The sequence below is a fragment of the Nerophis lumbriciformis genome, linkage group LG25 (assembly GCF_033978685.3).
Source record: "Nerophis lumbriciformis linkage group LG25, RoL_Nlum_v2.1, whole genome shotgun sequence".
NCBI lineage: Eukaryota > Metazoa > Chordata > Actinopteri > Syngnathiformes > Syngnathidae > Nerophis > Nerophis lumbriciformis.
In genome coordinates, this window is record NC_084572.2 from 34,946,431 (window position 1) to 34,971,802 (window position 25,372).

Below are 25,372 nucleotides of genomic sequence, written 5' to 3' on the forward strand. Positions count from 1 at the left end.
TCTTGCCTAGAGCGCCAGATTGGTTAGGGCCCGGCCTGTGTATAATAGACTGTATTTATGTTATTCACATGTGAACAATGCTGTATTATAGACTATTTATATTATTCAAAAATGAAAATGCTGTATAATAGACTGTATTTATGTTATTCAAATATGAATAATGCTGTACAATAGACTGTATTTATATTATTCACATGTGAATATTGCTGCATAATAGACTGTATTTATGTTATTCACATGTGAATAATGCTGTATAATAGACTGTATTTATATTATTCACATGTAAAAAAAAATACCTAAGTGTTTATTGTTTATTGTGAGCGAACTGTGGTGCTGAATTTCCCCCAGGGATCAATAAAGTACTTTCTATTTATCAACAACACCCAGAAACGCAGCTGGTTTCGCTGGGCCCGAGCTCATCGAAGACGGACTGACGCAAAGTGTAAAAGTGTTCTGTGGTCTGACGAGTCCACATTTCAAATTGTTTTTGGAAACTGTGGACGTCGTGTCCTACGGCCCAAAGAAGAAAAGAACCATCCGGATAAATTCCATCCTAGGTCCCCCGAAAGAAACTGCCGTCATTTGAAAGCACTCTTTTGCCTGCTTTAAAGTCTCGGAAGTGTGTTATTACAGGAACCTGCAAAGAAAAAAACACCAAAAAGTGCATTTGATAAAGTGGTTTGTCAAGAAGAGAAAGACGAAGGTCACGTCTTCCTGTCTATTTCTTTGAACGCCATGACCACATCCTCCTCATTTCTACTCCTTCACTCACTACAGTATGAGTCTGAAGACCGGGTTGGTGGTCCTCCTTCTCTGCATGCCAGGTACTAAACCTCTACTTTTTTATTTGGTTAAAGTCTTGACTGCGATTTATAAAATATTGCGTTCCTACATAGACTCTCACGCTAGCAACTTTAACATAGAAGCTGTCTGTGTTTTCCACACCAGCAGCATCTCTGCATGAGTTTGGATTTTGTATCAGTAATGTCAGATAAATGTGCAATTTGCAGTGGAACATTCTTTATGAACACAATCCATGAAGGACAGGAAGTAATAGGTGACAAACCTTCAAGCTAATTCATGTTGCGTCTGCTCAGTGATTGCAGTCAAGTGTTCAGCAGCCAACAGGCGTGGAGGAAATAAGTAACATCTCCACTTTCTTCACAATGACACATTCCAAAACAGTTCATCTTAGACGAGAACCAGAAGACGGAAAGTAGAGTCTTTCAGAAAAGTAAGAAGTGCCCAAAATGGCAGAAAGTCCCCATTTGCGGCGAACACAATACTTTCTTGTACAAAACATTGGAAATGTTGCAAATTGAAACAATCTGTTCTAGAGTCAAGCTGTGGCCACCTTAGAGGCTCCATCAATTGTGCAGGCAATGTTTGAATTCATATTTTATCATTCTTAAAGGGGAACATTATCACAATTTCAGAATGGTTAAAACCATTAAAAATCAGTTCCCAGTGGCTTATTATATTTTTCAAAGTTTTTTTCAAAATTTTACCCATCACGCAATATCCCTAAAAAAAGCTTCAAAGTGCCTGATTTTAACCATCGTTATAAACACCCGTCCATTTTCCTGTGACGTCACATAGTGAAGCCAACACAAACAAACATGGCGGATAGAACAGCAAGCTATAGCAACATTAGCTCGGATTCAGACTCGGATTTCAGCGGCTTAAGCGATTCAACAGATTACGCATGTATTGAAACGTATGGTTGTAGTGTGGAGGCAGGTAGCGAAAACGAAATTGAAGAAGAAACTGAAGCTATTGAGCCATATCGCTTTGAACCGTATGCAAGCGAAAACGACACGACAGCCAGCGACACGGGAGAAAGCGAGGACGAATTCGGCGATCGCCTTCTAACCAACGATTGGTATGTGTTTGTTTGGCATTAAAGGAAACTAACAACTATGAACTAGGTTTACAGCATATGAAATACATTTGGCAACAACATGCCCTTTGAGAGTGCAGACAGCCCAATTTTCATCAATTAATATATTCTGTAGACATACCCTCATCCGCTGATCTGTCCAGTTTTGGAGTTGATATCAGCAGGCCAGGGAAGCTAGGGTCGATATTCTTCTCTTGATCATCTTCGGTGGCATAAGGGACGGTGTGAGCCAAGACATCCAGGGGGTTTAGCTCGCTCGTCTGCGGGAACAAACTGCCGCCATTGCTTGCCGTGCTACCGAGGTCCTTTGTCCCTGAATTGCTCACACACTCCGGCAGATTCAATGGGGGTCTGGCGGCAGATTTCTTTGACTTTATGGTTGGAAATGCATCTGCTTTGAGTGTCGCAGGATATCCACACATTCTTGCCATCTCTGTCGTAGCATAGCTTTCGTCGGTAAAGTGTGCGGAACAAACGTCCAATTTCTTGCCACTTTCGCATCTTTGGGCCACTGGTGCAACTTGAATCCGTCCCTGTTCGTGTTGTTACACCCTCCGACAACACACCGACGAGGCATGATGTCTCCAAAGTACGGAAAACAGTCGAAAAAACGGGAAAATAACAGAGCTGATTTGACTCGGTGTTTGAGAAAATGGCAGATTGCTTCCCGATGTGACGCCACGTTGTGACGTCATCGCTCCGAGAGCGAATATTAGAAAGGCATTTAATTCGCCATAATTCACCCATTTAGAGTTCGGAAATCGGTTAAAAAAATATATGGTCTTTTTTCTGCAACATCAAGGTATATATTGACGCTTACATAGGTCTGGTGATAATGTTCCCCTTTAACCTCACGTTTGCAAAAAAAAAAAGTATCAATTCTATCAGCTATATCAGTGGTTCTCAAACTTTCTTCCCCAAGAGGAAAACATGTCTCCAAGTACCATCGTAACTTTGTGTCCCTGATCTGCGTTTTGTCTACAAAATGAAACAAGTGAATGAACATCCTACCAGTCTGCTGATTCGTCAATTTTTTTGACCTACTCAGTGGCCTAGTGGTTAAGTTAAAGTTAAAGTTAAAGTAACAATGATTGTCACACACACACACTAGGTGTGGTGAAATTTGTCCTCTGCATTTGACCCACCCTCTTGATCACCCCCTGGGAGGTGAGGGGAGCAGTGAGCAGCAGCTTTGGCCGTGCCTGGAAATCATTTTTGGTGATTTAACCCCCAATTCCAACCCTTGATGCTGAGTGCCAAGCAGGGAGGTAATGGCTCCCATTTTTATAGTCTTTGGTATGACTCGGCCGGGGTTTGAACTCACAACCTACCCATCTCAGGGCGGACACTCTAACCCAGACCTGGGCAAATTAAGGCCCGGGGGCCACATGCGGACCGTTAAGCTTTTTAATCTGGCCCGCCGAACATTCCCCCCAAATTTTTTTAGATCTTTAAGATGGAAAGTGTAGCTGCCATTATGATGTGCAGTCATGTTTTCTAATGCCCAGTAAGTCTTCAACTATACAAAGTAGAGATGTCCGATAAATGCTTTAAAATGTAATATCGGAAATTATTGGTATCGTTTTTTTATCGGTATCGTTTTTACAATTCGTGCACCAACCCAACCCCCCCCCCCCCCCACCCCCATTTACTCTCATTCACAAAAAAGGGTTGTTTTTTTCTGCTATTAATATTGTGGTTCCTACATTATATATCAATATATATCAATACAGTCTGCAAGGGATACAGTCCGTAAGCACACATGATTGTGCGTGCTGCTGCTCCACTAATAGTACTAACCTTTAACACTTAATTTTACTCATTTTCATTCATTACTAGTTTCTATGTAACTGTTTTTATATTGTTTTACTTTCTTTTTTATTCAAGAAAATGTTTTTAATTTATTTATCTTACTTTATTGTATTATTATTTTAAAAAAAGGACCTTATCTTCACCATACCTGGTTGTCCAAATTAGGCATAATAATGTGTTAATTCCACGACTGTATATATCGGTATCGGTTGATATCGGTATCGGTAATTAAAGAGTTGGACAATATCGGAAATCGGCAAAAAGCCATTATCGGACATCCCTATTAAAAAGTATTTCAATGGTTGGAATCTGCGCTTTTGCATGATATTTTTGTTGCTAGTGTTGTCCTGATACCAATATTATTTCGATACTTTTCGGTACTTTTCGATACTTTTCTAAATAAAGGGGACCAGAAAAAATGGCATTATTGGCTTTATTTTAACAAAAAATCTTAGGGTGTGGCAGACCGGTACTTTTCAGAGGCGGTATGGTACTGAATAAGCTTCATTAGTATCGCGGTACTATACTAATACCGGTATACCGTACAACCCTACTAGTTACCATGGTAATCTACGTCACAGCAGGTCAGACGAGGCACCAAGCAGTGTGGGTGGGGAGCGTTTCCACACAGTGTTTCCAGAGAGGCCATCCTGAAATGATTTTTACAAGCAAGTTCGAAAGCTTAGTGACGTATCAGATATATCAGATTGTAGGTGTTTTTCTTTTTTTACCCTTTGCGTTCATATTCCGATGCATTTTTGTTGCATTTGGCTTGATTGTAAAACATGTTGATTGAGAGGGGGTGTGACGTTCATATGTTCTCAATAGTCAGGGTTTTATCGTTTATACAAAAATAAAACAATTCCATTCCGTTTTTAAGGCGGTCTGTCATAATATTTTTAGCATTCAATCAGACTTTATTGTGAGGTTTTGTGTTAGTTTACCTAAAAATAGACATTTTTTTCTCTAAATTTGGCCCCCGAGTCAAAATAATTGCCCAGGCCTGTTCTAACCACTCTAACCACTAAGCCACTGAGTGTCCGCCCCATACTTGCCAACCCTCCCGTTTTTCCCGGGAGGCTCCCGAATTTCAGTGCCCCTCCCGAAAATCTCCTGGCGCAACCATTCTCCCAAATTTCTCCCGATTTCCACCCGGACAACATTATTGGGGGCGTGCCTAAAAGGCACTGTCTTTAGCGTCCTCTACAACCTGTCGTCACGTCCGCTTTTCCTCCATACAAACAGCGTGCCGGCCCAGTCACATAATATATGCGGCTTTTATACACAAATAAGTGAATGCAAGGCATACTTGGTCAACAGCCATACGGGTCACACTGAGGGTGGCCGTATAAACAACTTTAACACTGTTACAAATATGCGCCACACTGTGAAACCACACTAAACAAGAATAACAAACGCATTTCGGGAGAACATCCGCACCGTAACACAACATAAACACAACAGAACAAATACCCAGAAACCCCTTGCAGCACCAACTCTTCCGCGACGCTACAATATACACCCCCCGCTACAGGGAGCATGTCCCAAATTCCAAGCTGCTGTTTTGAGGCATGTTAAAAAAAATAATGCACTTTGTGACTTCAATAATAAATATGGCAGTGCCATGTTGGCATTTTTTTCCATAACTTGAGTTGATTTATTTTGGAAAGCCTTGTTACATTGTTTAATGCATCCAGCGGAGCATCACAACAAAATTAGGCATAATAATGTGTTAATTCCACGACTGTATATATCGGTATCGGTTGATATCGGAATCGGTAATTAAGAGTTGGACAATATCGGAATATCGTATATTGGCAAAAAAGCCATTATCGGACATCTCTAATCAAGACCTAATTCAACAATTTGTCAATGTTGTTTAATTGTCTTGTGCCCGTTGGACATAACATAAAAACTTGTAATAACTATAAAAGACAAAACATTTTGCAGCACAAACGTTTGTATTTTGACATTGACAAGATGGTAGTAATAGTTAACATAAACACAACAGAACAAATACCCAGAAACCCCTTGCAGCACTAACTCTTCCGGGACCCCAGCTACCACCCCCCCAACCCCGCCCACCTCAACCCCGCCGCCGCCACCATCTCGAGCGCGGCCACTGCTGCTGCTGCTACTCACTGCTCCCCTCACCTCCCAAGGGGCTGAACAAGGGGATGGGTCAAATGCAGAGGACAAATTTCACCACACCTAGTGTGTGTGTGTGTGACAATCATTGGTATTTAAACTTTAATTTTTGCCAAAGGGTTGTAGTTTTGGTTTTCTTTGTTGTAAACTGTCCCTGTCCTCTGTTTACATACAATCTGAGACTTTGTTTTTGTCAGCACTTTGCATGTTCTTGCTTTTAATAGAGTTATTATTTTTGTGACAGCCCGACAAGCAGCACGGTTACAGTATTGATGAATATTCCTGGATGAAGTAGTCATCTTTATTGTCAGTTAGCACGTGCCTAAAATATGACGATTTGAATTTAAAGGCCTGTGGTCGATTAGAACAACTGCATGTGTTTACACTCCATAATCCGACGAGTCGACCGATCTTTAAGTGATCATTTTATGATGTCATTGATGACGATGTGTGTTTCAGGGCTGCTCGGTGATGAGTGGGGGGGGACCTACACTGAGAAGGAGATCTGTGCAATTAGAGGATCCACTGTGAAGCTTCAGTGCTCCTTTACGTTCCCGCCCACAGAAGACGGGCGTGACATCAAGGTCAAGGAAACATTTTGGTTCACCAAAGATTCAAAGGAAGAACTGAGACTGCGCCCTCTGTACTTTGGTGGTGTGCAGTCTGAGTGTCATGGCAACAACTGCAGTCTGACCATCGCAGACGTGAGATGGAGTGACGAGTACATGTTCAGATTCACAACTAACCATTCCAAAGGAGAGTTCAAAGTCACGCCTGCTGTCAAAGTGACCTTCACTGGTACTGCTTTTCATGAAACACATTTCCACCAAGCTCAGTCCAGTTTGAGGTCAGGATTGTCTGCTGTGAGTAGGCGGGGCATGCATTTCACGTGAGGTCCTACTTAGTCCGACTTCAATAAATACCTCTCAAAATACCATCATTAATCAATCAACCCACATCATCAAATAAAACACATCTCTATGTGGTACTGTCAAGATTAAATGAATTATTAAAACATATCAAACGTGAACATACAAAAAGCCAAAAGCAGTGAAGTTGTCACGTTGTGTAAATGGTAAATAAAAGCAAATTACAATGATTTGCAAATCCTTTTCAATTTATATTCGATTGAATAGACTGCAAAGACAAGATATTTCATGTTCACACTGAGAAACTTCATTTTTTTTTTGCAAATAATCATTAACTTAGAATTTAATAGCAGCAACACATTGCAAAATGTTGTCACAAGGGCATTTTTACCACTGTGTTACATAGCCTTTCCTTTTAACAACACTCAGTTAATGTTTGGGAACTGAGGAGACACATTTTTGAAGCTTCTCAGGTGGAATTCTTTCCCATTCTTGCTTGATGTACAGCTTAAGTTGTTCAACAGTCCGGGGGTCTCCCTTGTGGTATTTTAGGCTTCACAATGCGCCACACATTTTCAATGGGAGGCAGGTCTGGACTACAGGCAGGCCAGTCTAGTACCCACACTCTTTTACTACGAAGTCACGCTGTTGTAGCACGTGGCTTGGCATAAGCAGGGGCGTCCATGACAACGTTGCTTGGATGGCAACATATGTTGCTCCAAAACCGGTATGTACCTTTCAGCATTAATGGTGGCTTTTACATTTTAACCTATTTATCGGCATCTCTAGCCGTAAACAGTTTGCAGAAAAGGTCGTAAAAGAGTTCAAAAAGAGGTTCATAAAACAGTTGAAAAAGGAGGTTCTGTGACGACCGGGGCGCATTGTGATGCGGGGTTTCGTTCTCCCAGGATGCAACGGACTTCGGACACAGCGTGAAGGTAAAATAAATGATTTATTTACCGGACTAAATTATACTGGAACAAAGAAAAGGGTGCTCATAGCACATAAGACAAAAACTAAAAGAGCTAGCATGGGAGCTAGAAGGTAAAAAAAGGAGTTTAGCGTGGAAGCTAACAGGTACAGAGCCAGAACAAAAAGTCGTCAACTGTTGCATGAAAACAAACTACGAAGCCAGAACGAATGACAGGGAGGACAGACTTAAATAATAATGTCAGTGATGACAAACAGGTGCGTGTCGGGAACAAACGCGGCAGGTGAAAATAATAAGCAGCCATGGAAACAAACTCAGGTGTACAAAACAGGTACTCAAGGAGTCCAAAACTAACCAAAAACACAAGTCTCTTGAAAACGTAAACAAAAAATATGATCCGGGCAGCGGATCATAACAGGTTCAAAAAGAGGTCGTCTGGAAATTGGGCAGATCCTGCCTTCTCTCCGCTTTGTAGTCCTTGGGTTGAAACAATATCTTTCTGTTGATGACCATACATGAAAGGAAACAGAACACCTTCATGTTGCTTCCCCCCCTACAGAGTGGAGTTTTACAAGCCTTAATCTTGGTAGGTTCTAAGACAGCTTTTGCTTCTCACCGGGCACTCAATGTAACACAAAGTTTTTGTGATAACTTACAAACAATTATTCTAACACCAGCCGATATTATCGGCCGATAAATTGGTTAAAATGTTATATCGGAAATTATCGGTTTCGTTTTTTTTATTATCGTTTTTTTTATTTATTTTTTTTATTTTTTTTATTAAATCAACATAAAAAACACAAGATACACTTACAACTAGTGCACCAACCCAAAAAACTTCCCTCCCCAACTCATTCACACAAAAGGGTTGTTTTTTTCTGTTATTAATATTGTGGTTCCTACATTATATATCAATATATATCAATACAGTCTGCAAGGGATACAGTCCGTAAGCACACATGATTGTGCGTGCTGCTGCTCCACTAACCTTTAACACTTAATTTTACTCATTTTCATTCATTACTAGTTTCTATGTAACTGTTTTTATATTGTTTTACTTTCTTTTTTATTCAAGAAAATGTTTTTAATTTATTTATCTTTTTTTTTTTTTTTTTAAAGTACCTTATCTTCACCATACCTGGTTGTCCAAATTAGGCATAATAATGTGTTAATTCCACGACTGTATATATCGGTTGATATCGGTATCGGTAATTAAAGAGTTGGACAATATCGGAATATCGGATATCGGCAAAAAGCCATTATCGGACATCCCTAAACACCAGTCTTTACCATGAATTGATTAACGTGGACTTAAACCAGTTGAAAAACTTATTGGGGTGCTACCATTTAGTGGTCAATTGTACGGAATATTCACTGTACTGTGCAATCTACTAATAAAAGTCTCAATCAATCAATCAAAAACACTTTTGTATATTTAGGAAAAGTACATTCAAAGGAAATGAACTTTTGTCAATTTCTGATCGTGATTTAAGCCTTGCTGGCGCCGACTGTGAGTAGGCGGGGCCCAGCCGCAGTGACATCAATGGAGGACATCTTGGTTTTTGGGGCGTCCTCACATTCCGGAAGTGACCGTTCGCTGTCCTCCAATCGGCACACTGCACTGTCTCTAGCCCCGCCCCTTTGGCTGCCCTACTAATGTACTTGGCACCGCGAAAAGTTATTTTGGTACTCTTCACAACTTATGAGGACAAAAAACTGATCCAAACTGTACTGCCTTTGGTGGAAGTGGACATGAAGACTTTTGTTTTGAAATGATTGAAGTTTTCCTTTCATTCCAGATCTGAAAGTACAAGTGCCAGAGTCCTGGTCTAGAAATATGTATGATCTGAAGTGTGTCAGCAGCACTTGCAGTCCTCGGTCTCCTTCATACGTCTGGTATAAGAATGGAGAGGAAATCCCAAATGCAGAGTCCCAAGTGTACAAAGTAGAGTATGACTCCATAAACAGTTACTCCTGTGCTGTAAGAGGACACGAGCAAGTTGTGTCTCCTCCAGAGTGTGAGTGGACTCTTCAGTCTTCTGCTGCACGTCACATGTAACTTTGTGCTGACTCAGCTCAATGCTTCTTCTGTCTTTCAGGTGTGTACAGGTCATGTAACAAGGTGGTTTACTACCAGAGACGCATCTGTGCCATCCAAGGATCATCAGTGGACATTAGCTGTGAATACACGAGCTATGTAAATACCCAGACACAATTCTGGTTCCGTACAGATTCTAGTGACCCGGGGAACCCCTCCATCACTGAAGACCCTCGGTATGAATTACCTTCAGAGACTTCTGGAAAAAGCACACTGAGAATAAAAGATGTGAGGCAGAGTGATTCTGCTGAGTACCGCTTCAAATTCATCACTTATTATGTTTTTGAATGGAGGAGTATTTTACCTGGAAGCACCTTGACAGTAACAGGTATGAACACACCTGACCAAACATGCCCAATAACACAACTATATTACAAAAGCCAAAAGCAGTGAAGTTGTCACGTTGTGTAAATGGTAAATAAAAAGAGAACACAATGATTTGCAAATCCCTTTTCAACTTATATTCAATTGAATAGACTGCAAAGACAAGATATTTCATGTTCACACTGAGAAAAATGTTTTTTTGTTGGTGCAAATAATCATGAACTTAGAATTGAATGGCAAAAAAGTTGTTACAGGGGCATTTTTTTTACCACTGTGTTACATGGCCTTTCCTTTTAACAACACTCAGTAAACGTTTGGGAACTGAGGAGACACATTTTTGAAGCCTTTCAGGCGGAATTCTTTCCAATTCTTGCTTGATGTACAGCTCATGGTGTTCGACCTACTCAGTGGCCTAGTGGTTAGAGTGTCCGCCCTGAGATGGGTAGGTTGTGAGTTCAAACCCCGGCCGAGTCATACCAAAGACTATAAAAATGAGACCCATTACCTCCCTGCTTTGGCACTCAGCATCAAGGGTTGGAATTGGGGGTTAAATCACCAAAAATGATTCCCGGGCGTGGCACCGCTGCCGCCCACTGCTCCCCTCACCTCCCAGGGGGTGAATCAGGGGATGGGTCAAATGCAGAGGACAAATTTCACCACACTTAGTGTGTGTGTGACAATCATTGGTACTTTAACTTTAACAACAGTCTCCGTTGTGGTATTTTAGGCTTCATAATGCACCACACTTTTTCAATGAGAGACAGGTCTGGACTACAGGCAGGCCAGTCTAGTACCCGCACTCTTTTACTACGAAGCCACGTTGATGAAACATGTGGCTTGGCATTGTCTTGCTGAAATAAGCAGGGGCGTCCATGATAACGTTGCTTGGATGGCAACATATGTTGCTCCAAAACCTGTATGTACCTTTTCAGCATTAATGGTGCCTTCACAGAAGTTACCCATGTCTTGGGCACTAATACACCCCCATACCATCACACATGCTGGCTTTTACACTTTGCGCCTAGAACAATCCGGATGGTTCTTTTCCTCTTTGTTCCAGAGGACACGACGTCCACAGTTTCCCCCAAAAAATGTAAATGTGGACTCGTCAGACCACAGAATACTTTTCCACTTTGCATCAGTCCATCCTAGATAAGCTCGGGCCCAGTGAAGCCGGCAGCGTCTCTGGGTGTTGTTGATAAATGGTTTTCGCTTTGCACAGTAGAGTTTTAATTTGCACTTACAGATGTAGCGACCAACTGTAGTTACTGACAGTGGTTTTCTGAAGTGTGATTCTGAGCCCATGTGGTGATATCCTTTACACACTGATGTCGCTTTTTGATGCAGTACCGCCTGAGTGATCGAAGGTCCGTAATATCATGGCTTACGTGCAGCGATTTCTCCAGATCCTCTGAACCTTTTGATGATATTACAGACCGTAGATGGTGAAATCCCTGAATTCCTTGCAATAGCTGTTTGAGAAATGTTGTTCTTAAACAATTTGCTCAGGCATTTGTTGACAAAGTGGTGACCCTCGCCCCGTCCTTGTTTGTGAATGACTGAGCATTTCATGGGAGCTGCTTTTATACCCAATCATGGCACCCACCTGTTCCCAATTTGCCCGTTCACCTGTGGGATGTTCCAAATAAGTGTTTGACGAGCATTCCTCAACTTTCTCAGTCTTTTTTGCCACTTGTGCCAGCTTCTTTGAATCATGTTGCAGACATAAAATTTCAAATGAGCTACTATTTGCAAAAAATAACAAAGTTTACCAGTTCCAACGTTAAGTATCTTGTCTTTGCAGTCTATTCTATTGAATATAAGTTGAAAGGGATTTGCAAATCATTGTATTCTGTTTTTATTTACCATTTACACAACGTAACAACTTCACTGTGTTTGTACAATGAATACATTAGATTAGACAATAAAATATGTATATTATGTACAATACTGTATATTACATTATGTTTGAAATTTTCTGCCAAATCACTAATCTTTTCGAGTATTTTAACGCGGGTCAGGTGTAATTTTATTTAGAAATAAGTCAGCAGCCAATCAAAAGCAAGCTGTGGGCTGCAAACTGGACTTTGGACAGTGGTGTTCCAGATGAAGCAGTCATGTGTGTATGTTGTGTGACTTGTATCTAAAATGAATATTAATATGACATGTTTCATGTTTGCTCCTCTGGCCTCCAGCTGTGCAGGTGCAGGTGATGTCAGTCAGAGTTGAAGATTCTCACCTTGTTGCACAAATGTTGTGTCACACAAGCTGCTTTCCAGAAGGTACTTTGTCTTTTGTGTGGTATCACAGTGGAGGCAAAATAAAGAAAGGAACCATAATAGAAGTCACCTTGTCACCTGGAGACTACATCATCTGTGCTGTACAACAAGTTCATGATGTCACCACCTCTCCTGTTCTGTGTGAGTGCTTCTTTCTTCCGGAAAAACATGGTGCGCTACAAAGCACTTCAGTAGGAAAACAACACAAATCTTTCTTGTTTCTCTTCCAACTACAAAGTAGTAAACAACACAAACAAACGTAAATCACCTCCCAGCTGATGAATATGTTTAGCCAGCTAGCAGAATAGTTATTATTGCTACTTACGTCGCACTTGTTGCTAGGTAGACTTCATAGGGCACTGTGACGGACAGGGAGAGTCGGCAGGAAGGCACTGAGGCAAAATCAAGAAGAAAAACAGCACTTTAAAGATTATGAGACAGGAACCTTTCATTGGATCACTACTCTGTATTGACAATTAAATACTTATTGAAAATAAATATTTATACAATACTAAACATTTTTTGTATATTTGTTACATCTATTGTTCATCCATATAAATGACATCATCTTTGCCCAAGTAACTAGGAAAGCAAGTTGGTTGGTGTTAGTTTTTTCCAAAAATGCATACAATTATAATATAATACATCACATGATCGGTCTCTCACTACAGCTTGTCTGAAAAGGAGTAGGAAGAAGCAGAGCTTAGTTAGTTAAAATAATAAGCTTGCTATATACATACATACATATACATATATATATATATATATATATATATATATATATATATATATATATATATATATATATATATATATATATATATATATATATATGTCTTAATAAGGTTATCCAAAAAATAGTGCTCGATACCGTAGTAGAGCGCAATATATGTATGTGTGGGAAAAAAATCACAAGACTATTTCATCTCTACAGGCCTGTTTCATGAGGGGTTCCCTCAATCATCAGGAGATTTTAATGGGAGCATTCACATACCATGGTTTATATAGGGCACAGAGTGGGTGGGTACAGGCTGGTGTAGGGGCGTGGTGATTGGCTCATGTGTTACCTAGGAGGTGTTTCCGTCTGTGGCGGCATGTACACCATGGCAACAAAAAGAACAATGCAACATTTGACGTCACTATGGGAAGTTTTGACGGAGCAGAAACGTGTGAACTCGTTGGGAGTTTCCTCCTCTCCCAGCTCGCTAGCCTCAACCTGAACCTTGGTATTTACCGTGATGACGGACTGGCAGTGTGTCGCGCCTCGCCAAGGAGCAGCGAGAATACCAAGAAGCGCATATGCCAAATTTTCAAAGAGAACGGCCTACGGATCACGATTGAAGCCAACAAGCAAACCGTCAACTTCCTCGATGTCACTTTCAACCTGAGAAATAACAGCTACCAACCATTCACGAAATCCAACACAACACTCCAATACGTGCACCATGACAGCAACCACCCACCCACCACCATGAAAAGAATACCTACCGGAATTAATAAAAGGCTATCGATGCTGTCATCTAGCAAAGCTGAATTTGACCAAGCAACCCCCCCGTACCAAAAAGCCCTTGATGAAAGCGGATACAATTTCACCCTCACCTATGAACCCACGCCAGGAAACCAACCAAAAAAGAACAGAAAACGAAACAACATCATCTGGTACAACCCCCCATACAGCAAAAACGTCTCAACTAACATTGGCCACAAATTCCTCACTCTGATTGACAAACACTTTCCCAAAGGCAACAGCCTAAGAAAAGTATTCAACAAGAACAACATTAAATTGAGCTACAGCTGTATGAACAATATACGACAAATTATCTCAAACCACAACAAAACAATTGCAAATGAGCCGTCGGCCCCCAGACAGAGCGACCCCAAAACCAACAAAGGCTGCAACTGTCGCAAGAAACCTGATTGCCCTCTCAACGGGGGGTGCTTACAAACATCAGTTGTCTACCAATCTAAGGTAACACGCAAGGACATTAACACATCCGGCACATATGTAGGATTAACCGAGGGAGAGTTTAAAACCAGATGGAACAATCACAAGGCTTCTTTCAGGAACCAAAACCTGCGGAATACCACAGAACTCAGCAAACACATTTGGGACCTCAAAGACAATAATGTTGAATATTCAATAACATGGCAAATTCTTGCATCCAGCACACCTTACAATAGTGGTAATAAAAGATGCAACCTATGCTTGAAAGAGAAACTGTTTATCATATACCGTCCAGACCTGTCATCCCTCAACAAGCGCAGCGAAATTGTATCAGCATGCCGCCACAGACGGAAACACCTCCTAGGTAACACATGAGCCAATCACCACGCCCCTACACCAGCCTGTACCCACCCACTCTGTGCCCTATACAAACCATGGTATGTGAATGCTCCCATTAAAATCTCCTGATGATCGAGGGAACCCCCTCATGAAACAGGCCTGTAGAGATGAAATAGTCTTGTGATTTTTTTCCCACACATACATATATATATATATATATATATATATATATATATATATATATATATATATATATATATATATACATTATATTTTGTATATACAAAATGTTGTAATCTCCAATAATAATAAGAGTACATACTATTAATAAATAAGCTATTTTTTGTACATATATGTATATTTTTCTTTTTTAATTGATTCACTTGACTACGTTGGCCTGGAAACGCTGTCTGGGCTTTGCTGCCCCCATGACCTTACTTTAGATAAATGGAAGAAGATGGATGGATGGTTAATTTGCATGCATTAATATTAATATTACATTTGTATATATATATATATATTGAACTTAAATTATGACTTAAATTATTTTTTAAATCCATTAATTATTTTCTACCGCTTGTCCCTAATCTTTAAAAAATGTTTTGAATAGCAACAAATTAAATGAGAAGTTTTTGTGTGCAGTATGTATATTAAACACATATTATACGTACATCATGCGTGTTTGTTTGGAGTTTGGGGTCCCCTTGTAGTCTGGCATTGGAGTAAAGTGAGGCAGTGATCCACCAGATCCAGCAGAGGGCGCTGCACGTGTATTGCGATGCACTGTCAAGTGTAATGTGCACGTCAGGAGCAGTAAAAGGCGTTGAGGAGTGTTTGGCCTTGGTGGAGGTCTGCTGCTGCTTTACTGACTCATGTTCTTGTCTGTGCTGAAAAGAAGAACATGTTTGTTCAAAACTTCTTGGTTCTTCCTCCAGATGTTCTGAAAAGACCCTCAGTGTCTCTGAGTGATACTGGTGACATATTGGAGGGTGGTCCACTGACACTGACCTGCGACATCGACAACTTCGACTACTCCTCAGCAACAGTTGATTACTGCTGGTACAAGAAGAAGAATGTGTCTTCAGATGATGAAGTCCTCAGTAATGATCGACAACTGGTCCTCCCGTCCATCAAGTCTTCAGACTCAACAGAGTATTGGTGTACTGTGGAGAACCAGCTGGGGAAGAAGACATCAGAACCCGTCTTCATTGATGTCCAATGTGAGTACATCTATGTCCTTAAGACGTGTGGTGACACTGATGAGGACAATGTCCTGTTCCTCAGATCCTCCCAGGTCGTTGTCTTTGTCCGTCAGTCGGTCTCCTGTCATCGTTGAGGGACAGTCGGTGAATCTGACCTGCAGCAGCAATGCTAACCCGACCGCCAGCTACACCTGGTACAAGGACCGCCGAACTCTAACCCAAACACTCCAAGAACATTACAGTTTCACCTCCATCCGTCCTGAAGATGCCGGAACATTCCACTGCATGTCTGAGAATAAACATGGACGTGTAACCTCTTCATCAGTCTTTATAGACGTCCAATGTAAGTACAAAGGTCTGACATAGTAGTACACTCAGTCCAACATGGACGTCTACTTTTGGCACCAAAGTCCAACATATTTTAAGTACCCATTTCCAGTATGGATGTTTAGTATGTTAAGAGGATCATGTTATTTCATGACAGTTTCCATGAATGATCCAGAGTTCCTGCATGAAAGTATGTTGTTCTTCAGATGCTCCAAAGCGTCCGTACGTGTCTGTAGTTCAGTCCAACAAGTTGTCGGCTGGCAGTCTGGTGAATCTGACCTGCAGCAGCGATGCTAACCCGGCCGCTAGCTACACCTGGTACAAGGAGAACATGTCGTCTCCTCTGGCATCAGGTCAGACGCTGACCATCAAAGACATCAATCCAGGTCAGACGCTGACCATCAAAGACATCAGTCCAGATCAGACCCTGACCATCAGGAACATCACAGAGCAGGGTGGCCATGATTATTACTGTGAGGCCAACAACAGCAGGGGGCGCCACATCATTGGTGTGAGCGTGAATGGTAAGACCCCTCATGTCCAAAACACATCTGTGTCTCCTGAAGACATCTACTGCATGTCCATGTGTAGGAATGTCCTGTAGAACGATAAACATCATCAGGCTGTTCTGTTCTGCTGTTGTGTTCGTGGGCATCCTGATCATCCTGACTCTGCACTTCAGGTAAAAAGTAGGACTGTCAAAATGAATGCTTTAATGCAGATGAATCCATCATCATTAATCTGATTAACCATTGTAACACAATTAACCCACATTGTTTGTGTGAAATGTTATTTTGTAAAAACGGATCATGTTTTTGTTAAAATGAACATGATGTTAAAGGTGTTTACTTGTACTTCCTGGACAAGCTCAGCAGATCTTTTTTTTTTTTTTTACAATCGCAGGACAACGTCTCCCTCGTCCACCGCAGATCCAAATGAGCTCGTTGAGCCTGCAGAGGTGACATGTTGTTGGTTCTGGTGTCATGAATGCAGTCTCACTGTCATCGTGTGTCCTCTTGTCAGCAGCTGGATCAAGGCGACTATGAGAACATTGATGCAGAAGACGCGCTGTGACGGACATCTTGACCATGAACAACCAAGTTGTTTTAAAATATTCATATTTTCACTTCCCGCACTGAAATGTCTAACAGGAAGAGGCAAGAATAGAAATACATCACTCATGCACGGACAAAGGAACAGAGAGAGACTAATTAAAAGAAGAATTAATTCAAATCAATGAATATACAAAATATAAGTTAACAGTGTTGGGTTAGTTACTGAAAACCAGTATCTAGTTACAGTTACTAGTTACTTTATTTCAAAAGTAACTCAGTTCCTAACTCAGTTACTTACACCAAAAAGTAATGCGTTACTGTGAAAAGTAACTATTTAGTTACTTCTTTTTTTTAAGGCTCCCATTAATGCCCTTTTAGCCTTCATTTCAGTACTGTCATTGCACTGGAGAATAATACAATATGTTGATCAACTTGACATGCATTTGCATCACTGAACTCTGCTAAAACACATAAAGACAAAGATATGTTTCAAAAGGCCAATTTATTTCGGGCCAGAACAAATTGACGAAACTATTTTAAATAGCTGCAACATAACATACATAAGTAACAAACCGCATAATAACAACATGTCACAACATAGCTGTAAACCTGGCTTCACACAAGGAAGACACACATGACATGATTATACTGTATGTCATGTCACTATATACAGCACACATACTGCTATACACACGCCTAACCAGGCCTTTTTTCTCTCAAGGAATTGTGAAATAAAATCATGTCTTCAGGACATTAACACTGTACTGAAGCCCAGAACACACAACGCATTTCCCCAGTTTTAGTTTAGAGAAAAGGAAAGATTGGCCTGGCCCACTAGGATCCCTCTTTATGTTTGTGAACTTTATAGTCTATACATTTAGAGTGATGTGATAATCAAACACTCTATAAGTCTAAAATTAAAAGAGTATATAAAAGAATTGACAGTGTGTGTATCTTCAGTGCTGAATGATGAGCAGAGGCAGAGTTGGGAGTGTCTTCTTTAGGTTGATTTCCATGTTGATGTACTCACTGTCCACTGTGTCCAGGAACTTGGAAAATGTTTTCGTGCCATTTGCTGTTTGACGCCTGCTATCATGCTAATTAGCTGCCTGAAAGCGGGTGACTCCACTGTAGAAATAGCCTGCATGTCTTCTAGCACATACGCTGCAATGGCTCTATCAATGTTGTCCTGGCTAACAGTCCCTCTGTTAAAATCCAACCGCTGTTGCTGAGGTGGTGGTGGAGGTGAAGTGTGTCTCTCTCTACTAGCTTTGTCAAAGCATGTTGCTTTTGTAGGTGTTTCAGCAGATTTGAATTGCTGTTTTGGGCAGTAGATGGGATCTTTGATCCAAGACACAACTTACATTTAACTCAAATTTTATTTTTTTTGTGCTCGACAAAATAAAAGTAGTGAGAATATCTCCATGTAAAGAAACTCAGCTTCGGCTCAGCATTGATGTCTTGTTAGTAAACACAGACACGCCCCCCGCCCCACACACGCACACACAGCGCGCCTCTTGTGAGACAGGAAGATTCAGAAGGACGACACCGCAGCTCTCCAATTAAACACACTCAGATCTTCTCAGTTTCTAGCTGATACTATATAAAAATAACATAAAATAACGCAGTAACGCATCATGTAGTAACGGTAACTGAGTTACTGAATATAAAAGATAACGCGTTAGACTACAACTTACCGCCGAAAATAAGGGCGTTACAGTAAAGTGTTACTTTGTAACGCGTTAGTCCCAACACTGTAAGTTAATAGGAATGAAAACCAACTGACAAAATAATGTCTCTGCAGAATCTGTTGTGCCGCCTTTCTCGCCTATTTCTGTATCTTCCACAGTTTGGTGTGCGGCTGGCAGAAGAACTGGACACACCTGACATTGATTAGTCTGCATAATATATTAGCCGAGTGCATTTTGCTAGCAGTAGCCAGGTTCTCTCCTTGTAATCCCCAGCTCTCCATGTGGTCAGAAGGAATCCCCCTCCGCCTGCTTCAACACCTTTTCTGCAGTCAGGTGTGCCCGGTTTGTCCTAGCCCGGCCTAGTAGATTGTGTTTTGTTTTCATGGTGTGCCAACCTTTTCGACACCATCGTCTTTAGTTCTTGCTGCCTTTTATACCTGACCTCGCATTAAAGAGAAATTAATTGTTTTCCGTCTCTGCATTTACTGAGATAAACACCTCACCAGAAACGTTTTTAAATGAGCAAATAGATAGGAATAACAAAAATGTATCAATAAATAGAAAATAAATGGCAATACAATAAAGATGGATTAGAAAATCATAGCTGACCTGTCGGTCCACTGAAGGCTACACCCAAATTCAGCGTTATCTTGGGGAAACAGGGGTATAGTGTCCATGGACGAAGATTGATTGCTTCTTTAAAGGGACGTGTGGCCAGAAGAAGATCTACGTACGGGTGCGGTGAGGTTAGCTGAATTAGACTTATTCATATTAGACTTTGCTGCTTTAAAAGTAACCTGAAATAGTATGAACTCGGATCTAAAATAGGGCATTAGACAAATAGCAAATTCCAAATTGAAGACCAAAATCAATTCGATTTAGGATTGGACAAAGGCAAACGTTGTGACAGCGAGTCAGGACATTTACATTTCTGTGCAGAAACATTTGATTGGGCCAGTCTTTTTATCGAGGCGTTAAACTGCCTCGAAGGGGGGAATATGAAGTATCTGTAAATTGTAGTGTGTACATTTCTTTAAATATTGGGCCTTATTTCATCTAACCCAGGTCCCAAAATTTGTTAGGGGATTATTCCAATAAGGAAAGATGCCCTTAGATAACTCCTGTAGGTCTTTAAAATATGGCCTGCTAGTTCCCAACAGTTACGTTAAGTTAAAGGGGAACATTATCACAATTTCAGAAGGGTTAAAACCATTAAAAATCAGTTCCCAGTGGCTTATTTTATTTTTCAAAGTTTTTTTCAAAATTTTACCCATCACGCAATATCCCTAAATTAGCTTCAAAGTGCCTGATTTTAACCATCGTTATATACACCCGTCCATTTTCCTGTGACGTCACACAGTGATGCCAATACAAACAAACATGGCGGATAGAACAGCAAGGAATAGCGACGTTAGCTCGGATTCAGACTCGAATTTCAGCGGCTTAAGCGATTCAACAGATTACGCATGTATTAAAACGGATGGTTGTAGTGTGGAGGTAGGTAGTGTCGGAGGAAGATATTTACATATATCCGTATTTAAGTGTTACTTCTTTATTTTCATAGTCATATTACAAAACAGCTAGTGTTCTTCCAATTGTGGTCTTTTGGTTGTCTGCAAGTACTGTGTGCTAACCTTGACTTTAGGAATGTAAGGAGGACAGATACTCCTTTTTGTTATCTGTTCCTGTGCCCAGCTGAGGAGGACAATGGGCATGTGTTTGGGCTGGAAAAAGAGACAACGAGGGTGGGAGCGAGAAACACTTTATAGAAGAGAAGGTGTGGCTGCTCATGTTGACCTATCTTTGCTACAACTAGCATGGTATAAGATGGACACAATGGCTGTCCCACATTGTTCCTTTGCTCTTTGCCCCGCCTACAAAACCAAAGACTTAGGTCCAATGATAAAACACGGCGTAGCTGCCACTCATTGCACCGACACCCAAATACCACATTTTCTATTGTTTAAGTTTTCTGTTAAGCACACAGCTATGGGCTGCACTTTGGACACCCCGGCTGTAGGCTACGAGGAGCTAGCAGCTACACAACAGCTGAGCTAAAGCGACACATTACATTTAAGCATATCAAACAATTATAGTTGCTTATTACATACACACAGTCGCCATGACAGAAGTCTGATAGAAAGCATCTTCCATAAGGTTAGTATTTTTCTAGTATTTGTGTCAATATAAATATAGGCGTACTTTGAAGCTTTCACCATATTGAATAAGTTACATAAAATAAAGGGTTTAGTTGAGTTTGAGTTATTTCTGATCCCCTACCCTAATACCACCCAGAGACTGAAATGACTTTCATTGACCTCAAACATGACCTGTCCTCCGCCCCTGATCTTGCTGTACTTGACTATTAGCTGACCTTTTTCTTAGATGTTTCTGAAAGTGATAGTATTACTGACACAGTCCCTTTTTCAGAAACAGAAGGGGGAGGGGAGGGTGGATTCAGACTCTTGGATTCGGACTGCTTACAACAAAATAGTTTTAACAGTATTCCTGTGGGTAAGAAGTTATAACTAAATTGTTGTAAGTTTGTAACTTGAAAATAGCCATTTTGCACATCGATAGTAGTTTAGTAGATCAATTTGGAATATGGAGGAGGTGAGGGTGAACCGTGTATAGTTTTTGACTTCATTGATATGATCAATCCGGTGACCCCAAAGGGAATAAGCGGTAGAAAATGGATGGAGGGATGGATGATATGATCAATCCGGTGAAAGGGAAAAGATACTTGCTGACTTGTGTTGACAATCACAGTGGTTGGCCGGAAGCAACCCCAACCTCAAAAGAGGATGCAAAATCAGTAATTAAATGGCTTGTGAATGACCTAATTCCCCGACATGGTTTCCCCAAAAAGATTAGGTCAGACAGAAGCACCCATTTTAAAAATACTCACTTAGCCTTGGTCGAAAATGCTCTTGGACTACAACACAGGTTCGGTTTGGGGTACCATCCTCAGTCCCAAGGTAAGGTTGAAAGGATGAACCAGAACATCAAAAACGAATTGGCTAAAATCTGTGCACAGACCAAATTGAATTGGATTGACATGTTGCAATTAGCGTTAATGATCATTCGAATGTCCGTGAATAAAACTGTTTTACCGCCCTTTGAGTTTTTCACCCTATGAACTGCATACAGGTCAGCCCCTTCCCAGGATCAACACCCCCCTGGAAGAAGGAATCAGCGTAAAACCAAAATGGTATTTTACACAAAATGCAGAATTTGTGTGCCAGTTCTTCTGTACAGATTCGAGGATGACAGCCCGCCACTCCAGATTCCCTTCCGTCCACTGAGAGGGTCAAGATCAAGGTCATCAAACGCAAGTGTACGGAGCCCAGGTGGAATGGTCCCTTCAGGGTCGTGGTACGGACGTCCCACGCCCTTCGACTAGCTGGTACAGGGGACACCTGGTACCACCTCTACCTCCGCACTCCCGCGAAGGAGCCTGCCACGGAAGGGGCCCAGAAGACGACGCTGAGAGACACCTCCCTCCGTTGAGCTGCCGTCTACCGTCGTGTAGATCTTCCAGATTTTCTACCTACATTACTCTGATCAACTTCTATATTGTATACCATTGCTTGAGACCAGTCCATAGGCTAAATGTTTCTTAGTCTTTCCTTGCTTGTTTTCAGCATAACTATTTGTGACATTACATTAAGTGAAAAGTTTGATGTTTATCCCCGGTTCGTTACCTGAATTACTCAGATTTTGATTTCTGGAAGGCAGGATGTTATACCCAGTAGGATTCCCTGACGGACTGGGGTTTGGGATTGTTCTACTGACCTTGTGTCTCAGTTCTTCCTTCCCGACGACAGTGACTGACAAGTGTCTTAGAACGTACGGCGGACTTGAAATAGACTGGGTCAAGGGGGACAGCAAGACTTACTTTTTTGACCTGTGCAGTGTGATTAAGTGCGAGGGAAAAAATAGTTCTTACCGTGCTAGTAACCTCTATCTTTGTTACGACTCAAACCTGAACTACTGGTGTCAGATGCGGACAACATACTCTGGTAAGTGGTGCCCCTTTTGGAAGCAGGTAACCCACTACACAGGGCCCTTAGATTACCAGGACCCTTTATATGCCAGCATACATCCAGAATTCAAAGTTATTCTGAGAGGGATGACCTTTCAGAGGAACTTTGATCGGTCCCAGAACCCCCTTTCCCTTACAATTGCCAGAGCAGGTGTTATGCCTAGTCCCTTTTATGTTGTTTTGGGGGTTGACCAGACAGGTACAGACCCTAAAGGAATTATTAAAATTAATGTCCTTGAGAGGGGGTTAACTACCTATGCCCCCTCTGTAGCACCTAAAGTGCCACTCCACCTCGGTGACGTTACAAAGGCTCTCACATCTGTGTATACTAATGACATCACCACCGAAGACCTGGTAGCTTTGACCTTAGGAGCAGGTGCAGGCAACCTGTGGCTTAGGTGGATGACTAGCATGGCTAAGAGCCAAGACCTGGGTGACTGTGTTGCTTGTTCCGCTGGACGTCCCTTTCCCCACAATTACCCCACCCCTTTTAAGTTGACTGACACAAATGGCTCAAACTGTCTTATCTCCCTGTTTTCTGAACCCACACCGCCAGGTTGTGATTTGTTGGCTAGTGTGTACCCTCCTGTTGACAATTTCACCCGACTTCTTCCCTTTGTGGCCCAAAAGCTGAAATACACGTGTTTTCAATTTACCGGACCCTCAACATCACCCTACATATTGGGTGACATTACCCCCTCCTGGTGCACCACCCTGATAGATGGCTCAAGGATAGGCCCTTGGGCACGAGCTGACTTATTCTGGTATTGTGGGGAGCACAGATTGTACATTAGAATCCCGACATCAGCCGTTGGACTTTGTGCTATGGTTAGACTGGTGACCCCAGTCACCCTAGTGGGTACCAAATTAACACCCCTTGGAACTCCTGTTTCAGCGGCCTCTCTAACTTCCCGCAGAAGACGCCATGTTTTATCTCGGAGGAGTGTAACGGGCTCCTTTGATTTGATGAGAAACCCTGATGGTGTTTACTTTGATGCAATTGGACAACCAAGGGGGGTCCCACCACAACATAAATTGTGGTGTGAATCCTGTGCAGGTTTCGAGAACCTTCCTATAATTGGTGCTATTTTCCCTGTGACTGCTACTAAAAATGTAGAATGCATTAACTAAGTTTTTTTATAATCTGTTAAGACTGACCAACCTGACTCGTGATGCTGTTGAGGGACTTGCTGAACAACTTGCCCCAACTTCCCTCATGGCTGTCCAGAACCGCATAGCCCTTGACCGTATCCTAGCCAAGGAAGAAGGTGTGTGTGCAATGTTTGGTGACCAATGCTGTACCTTCATTCCTAACAACACCGCCCCCGATGGCTCGGTCCAGAGGGCCCTCGAGGGCCTCCATGCCCTGTCTAAGGAACTTACTGAAGTTTCCGGTGTCTCTGACCCCTTCAAAGATTGGCTCCAAAGCACCTTTGGAAGGTGGTCTGACCTAATTAAGTCCGCCCTGATCTCCGTTGGAGTTTTCCTGGCCATCATAGCCTCATGCGGTTGCTTTATCGCCCTTGTGCTAGGTTTTTATGCACCCGCATCATTGTTAGAGCTGTAGAAGGACAACCCCACCCTATTTCTGGGTTTGCTATGTCACTGAAGGGGGTCAAGCAAAGTGGTGACTTTCAAGAAATGCTAGTTTCCTTCCCTGACATTGACGACATTGACATAGATTCCATCCGTTTATCTCCCATGAAACTATGCTTTTAATTTTTTACGAGCTTGCTCAAAGAGGGGCGTATTTTAGTAGTGTTGTACTAGTGATAAAGATCTTTTTAGAAGATCTGAAGGGGGAATTGTCGGAGGCAGATATTTACATATATCCGAATTTAAGTGTTACTTCTTTTTATTTTCATAATCAGGGGTTAGTGCATCTGCCTCACAATACGAAGGTACTGAGTAGTCTTGGGTTCAATCCCGGGCTCGGGATCTTTCTGTGTGGAGTTTGCATGTTCTCCCCGTGACTGCGTGGGTTCCCTCCGGGTACTCCGGCTTCCTCCCACCTCCAAAGACATGCACCTGGGGATAGGTTGATTGGCAACACTAAATTGGCCCTAGTGTGTGAATGTGAGTGTGAATGTTGTCTGTCTATCTGTGTTGGCCCTGCGATGAGTTGGCGACTTGTCCAGGGTGTACCCCGCCTTCCGCCCGATTGTAGCTGAGATAGGCTCCAGCGCCCCCCGCGACCCCAAAGGGAATAAGCGGTAGAAAATGGATGGATGGATATTACAAAACAGCTAGTGTTTTTCTTCCAATTGTGGTCTTTTGGTTGTCTGCAAAACTGTGTGCTTAACCTTGAATGAGGAATGTTAGAAAGAGAGATAATGGACATTTGTTTGGGCTAGAGAGACATGACTGCCAGGGACTTAAGAGGGGAGAGGGTTTTTCGGGGGGCAGA

At 41.8% G+C, this 25,372-nt stretch overlaps 1 protein-coding gene across 5 annotated transcripts; it reads left to right on the forward strand.

Annotated features, from left to right (window-relative positions):
• Positions 1-789: 789 nt before the first annotated feature.
• LOC133621862 (B-cell receptor CD22-like) lies at positions 790-17,485 on the forward strand. 5 transcript variants are annotated; one of them, XM_061984266.2, is made up of 11 exons: positions 790-824; positions 6,320-6,658; positions 9,460-9,678; positions 9,760-10,086; positions 12,278-12,502; positions 15,581-15,865; positions 15,930-16,190; positions 16,381-16,527; positions 16,561-16,698; positions 16,766-16,856; positions 17,078-17,485. In XM_061984266.2, the coding sequence occupies exons 1-11, from the start codon at positions 818-820 to the stop codon at positions 17,412-17,414; spliced, it is 2,376 nt and encodes a 791-aa protein (XP_061840250.1). In that variant the 5' UTR covers positions 790-817; the 3' UTR covers positions 17,415-17,485. The 5 variants fall into 5 exon arrangements, with proteins under 5 accessions (XP_061840250.1, XP_061840251.1, XP_061840252.1 ...); XM_061984267.1 differs by having other exon boundaries at positions 16,381-16,698; positions 17,078-17,132; positions 17,198-17,401; XM_061984268.1 differs by having other exon boundaries at positions 16,381-16,698; positions 17,078-17,132; positions 17,201-17,401.
• The last annotated feature ends 7,887 nt before the right edge of the window (positions 17,486-25,372 follow it).

Excerpts from the sequence above, each read along its gene's own strand:
- LOC133621862 (XM_061984265.2), top strand. Across the intron at positions 6,659-9,459 it reads TGTCAAAGTGACCTTCACTG|ATCTGAAAGTACAAGTGCCA; the intron begins GTACTGCTTTTC and ends CTTTCATTCCAG. Across the intron at positions 16,699-16,765 it reads CATTGGTGTGAGCGTGAATG|GAATGTCCTGTAGAACGATA; the intron begins GTAAGACCCCTC and ends GTCCATGTGTAG.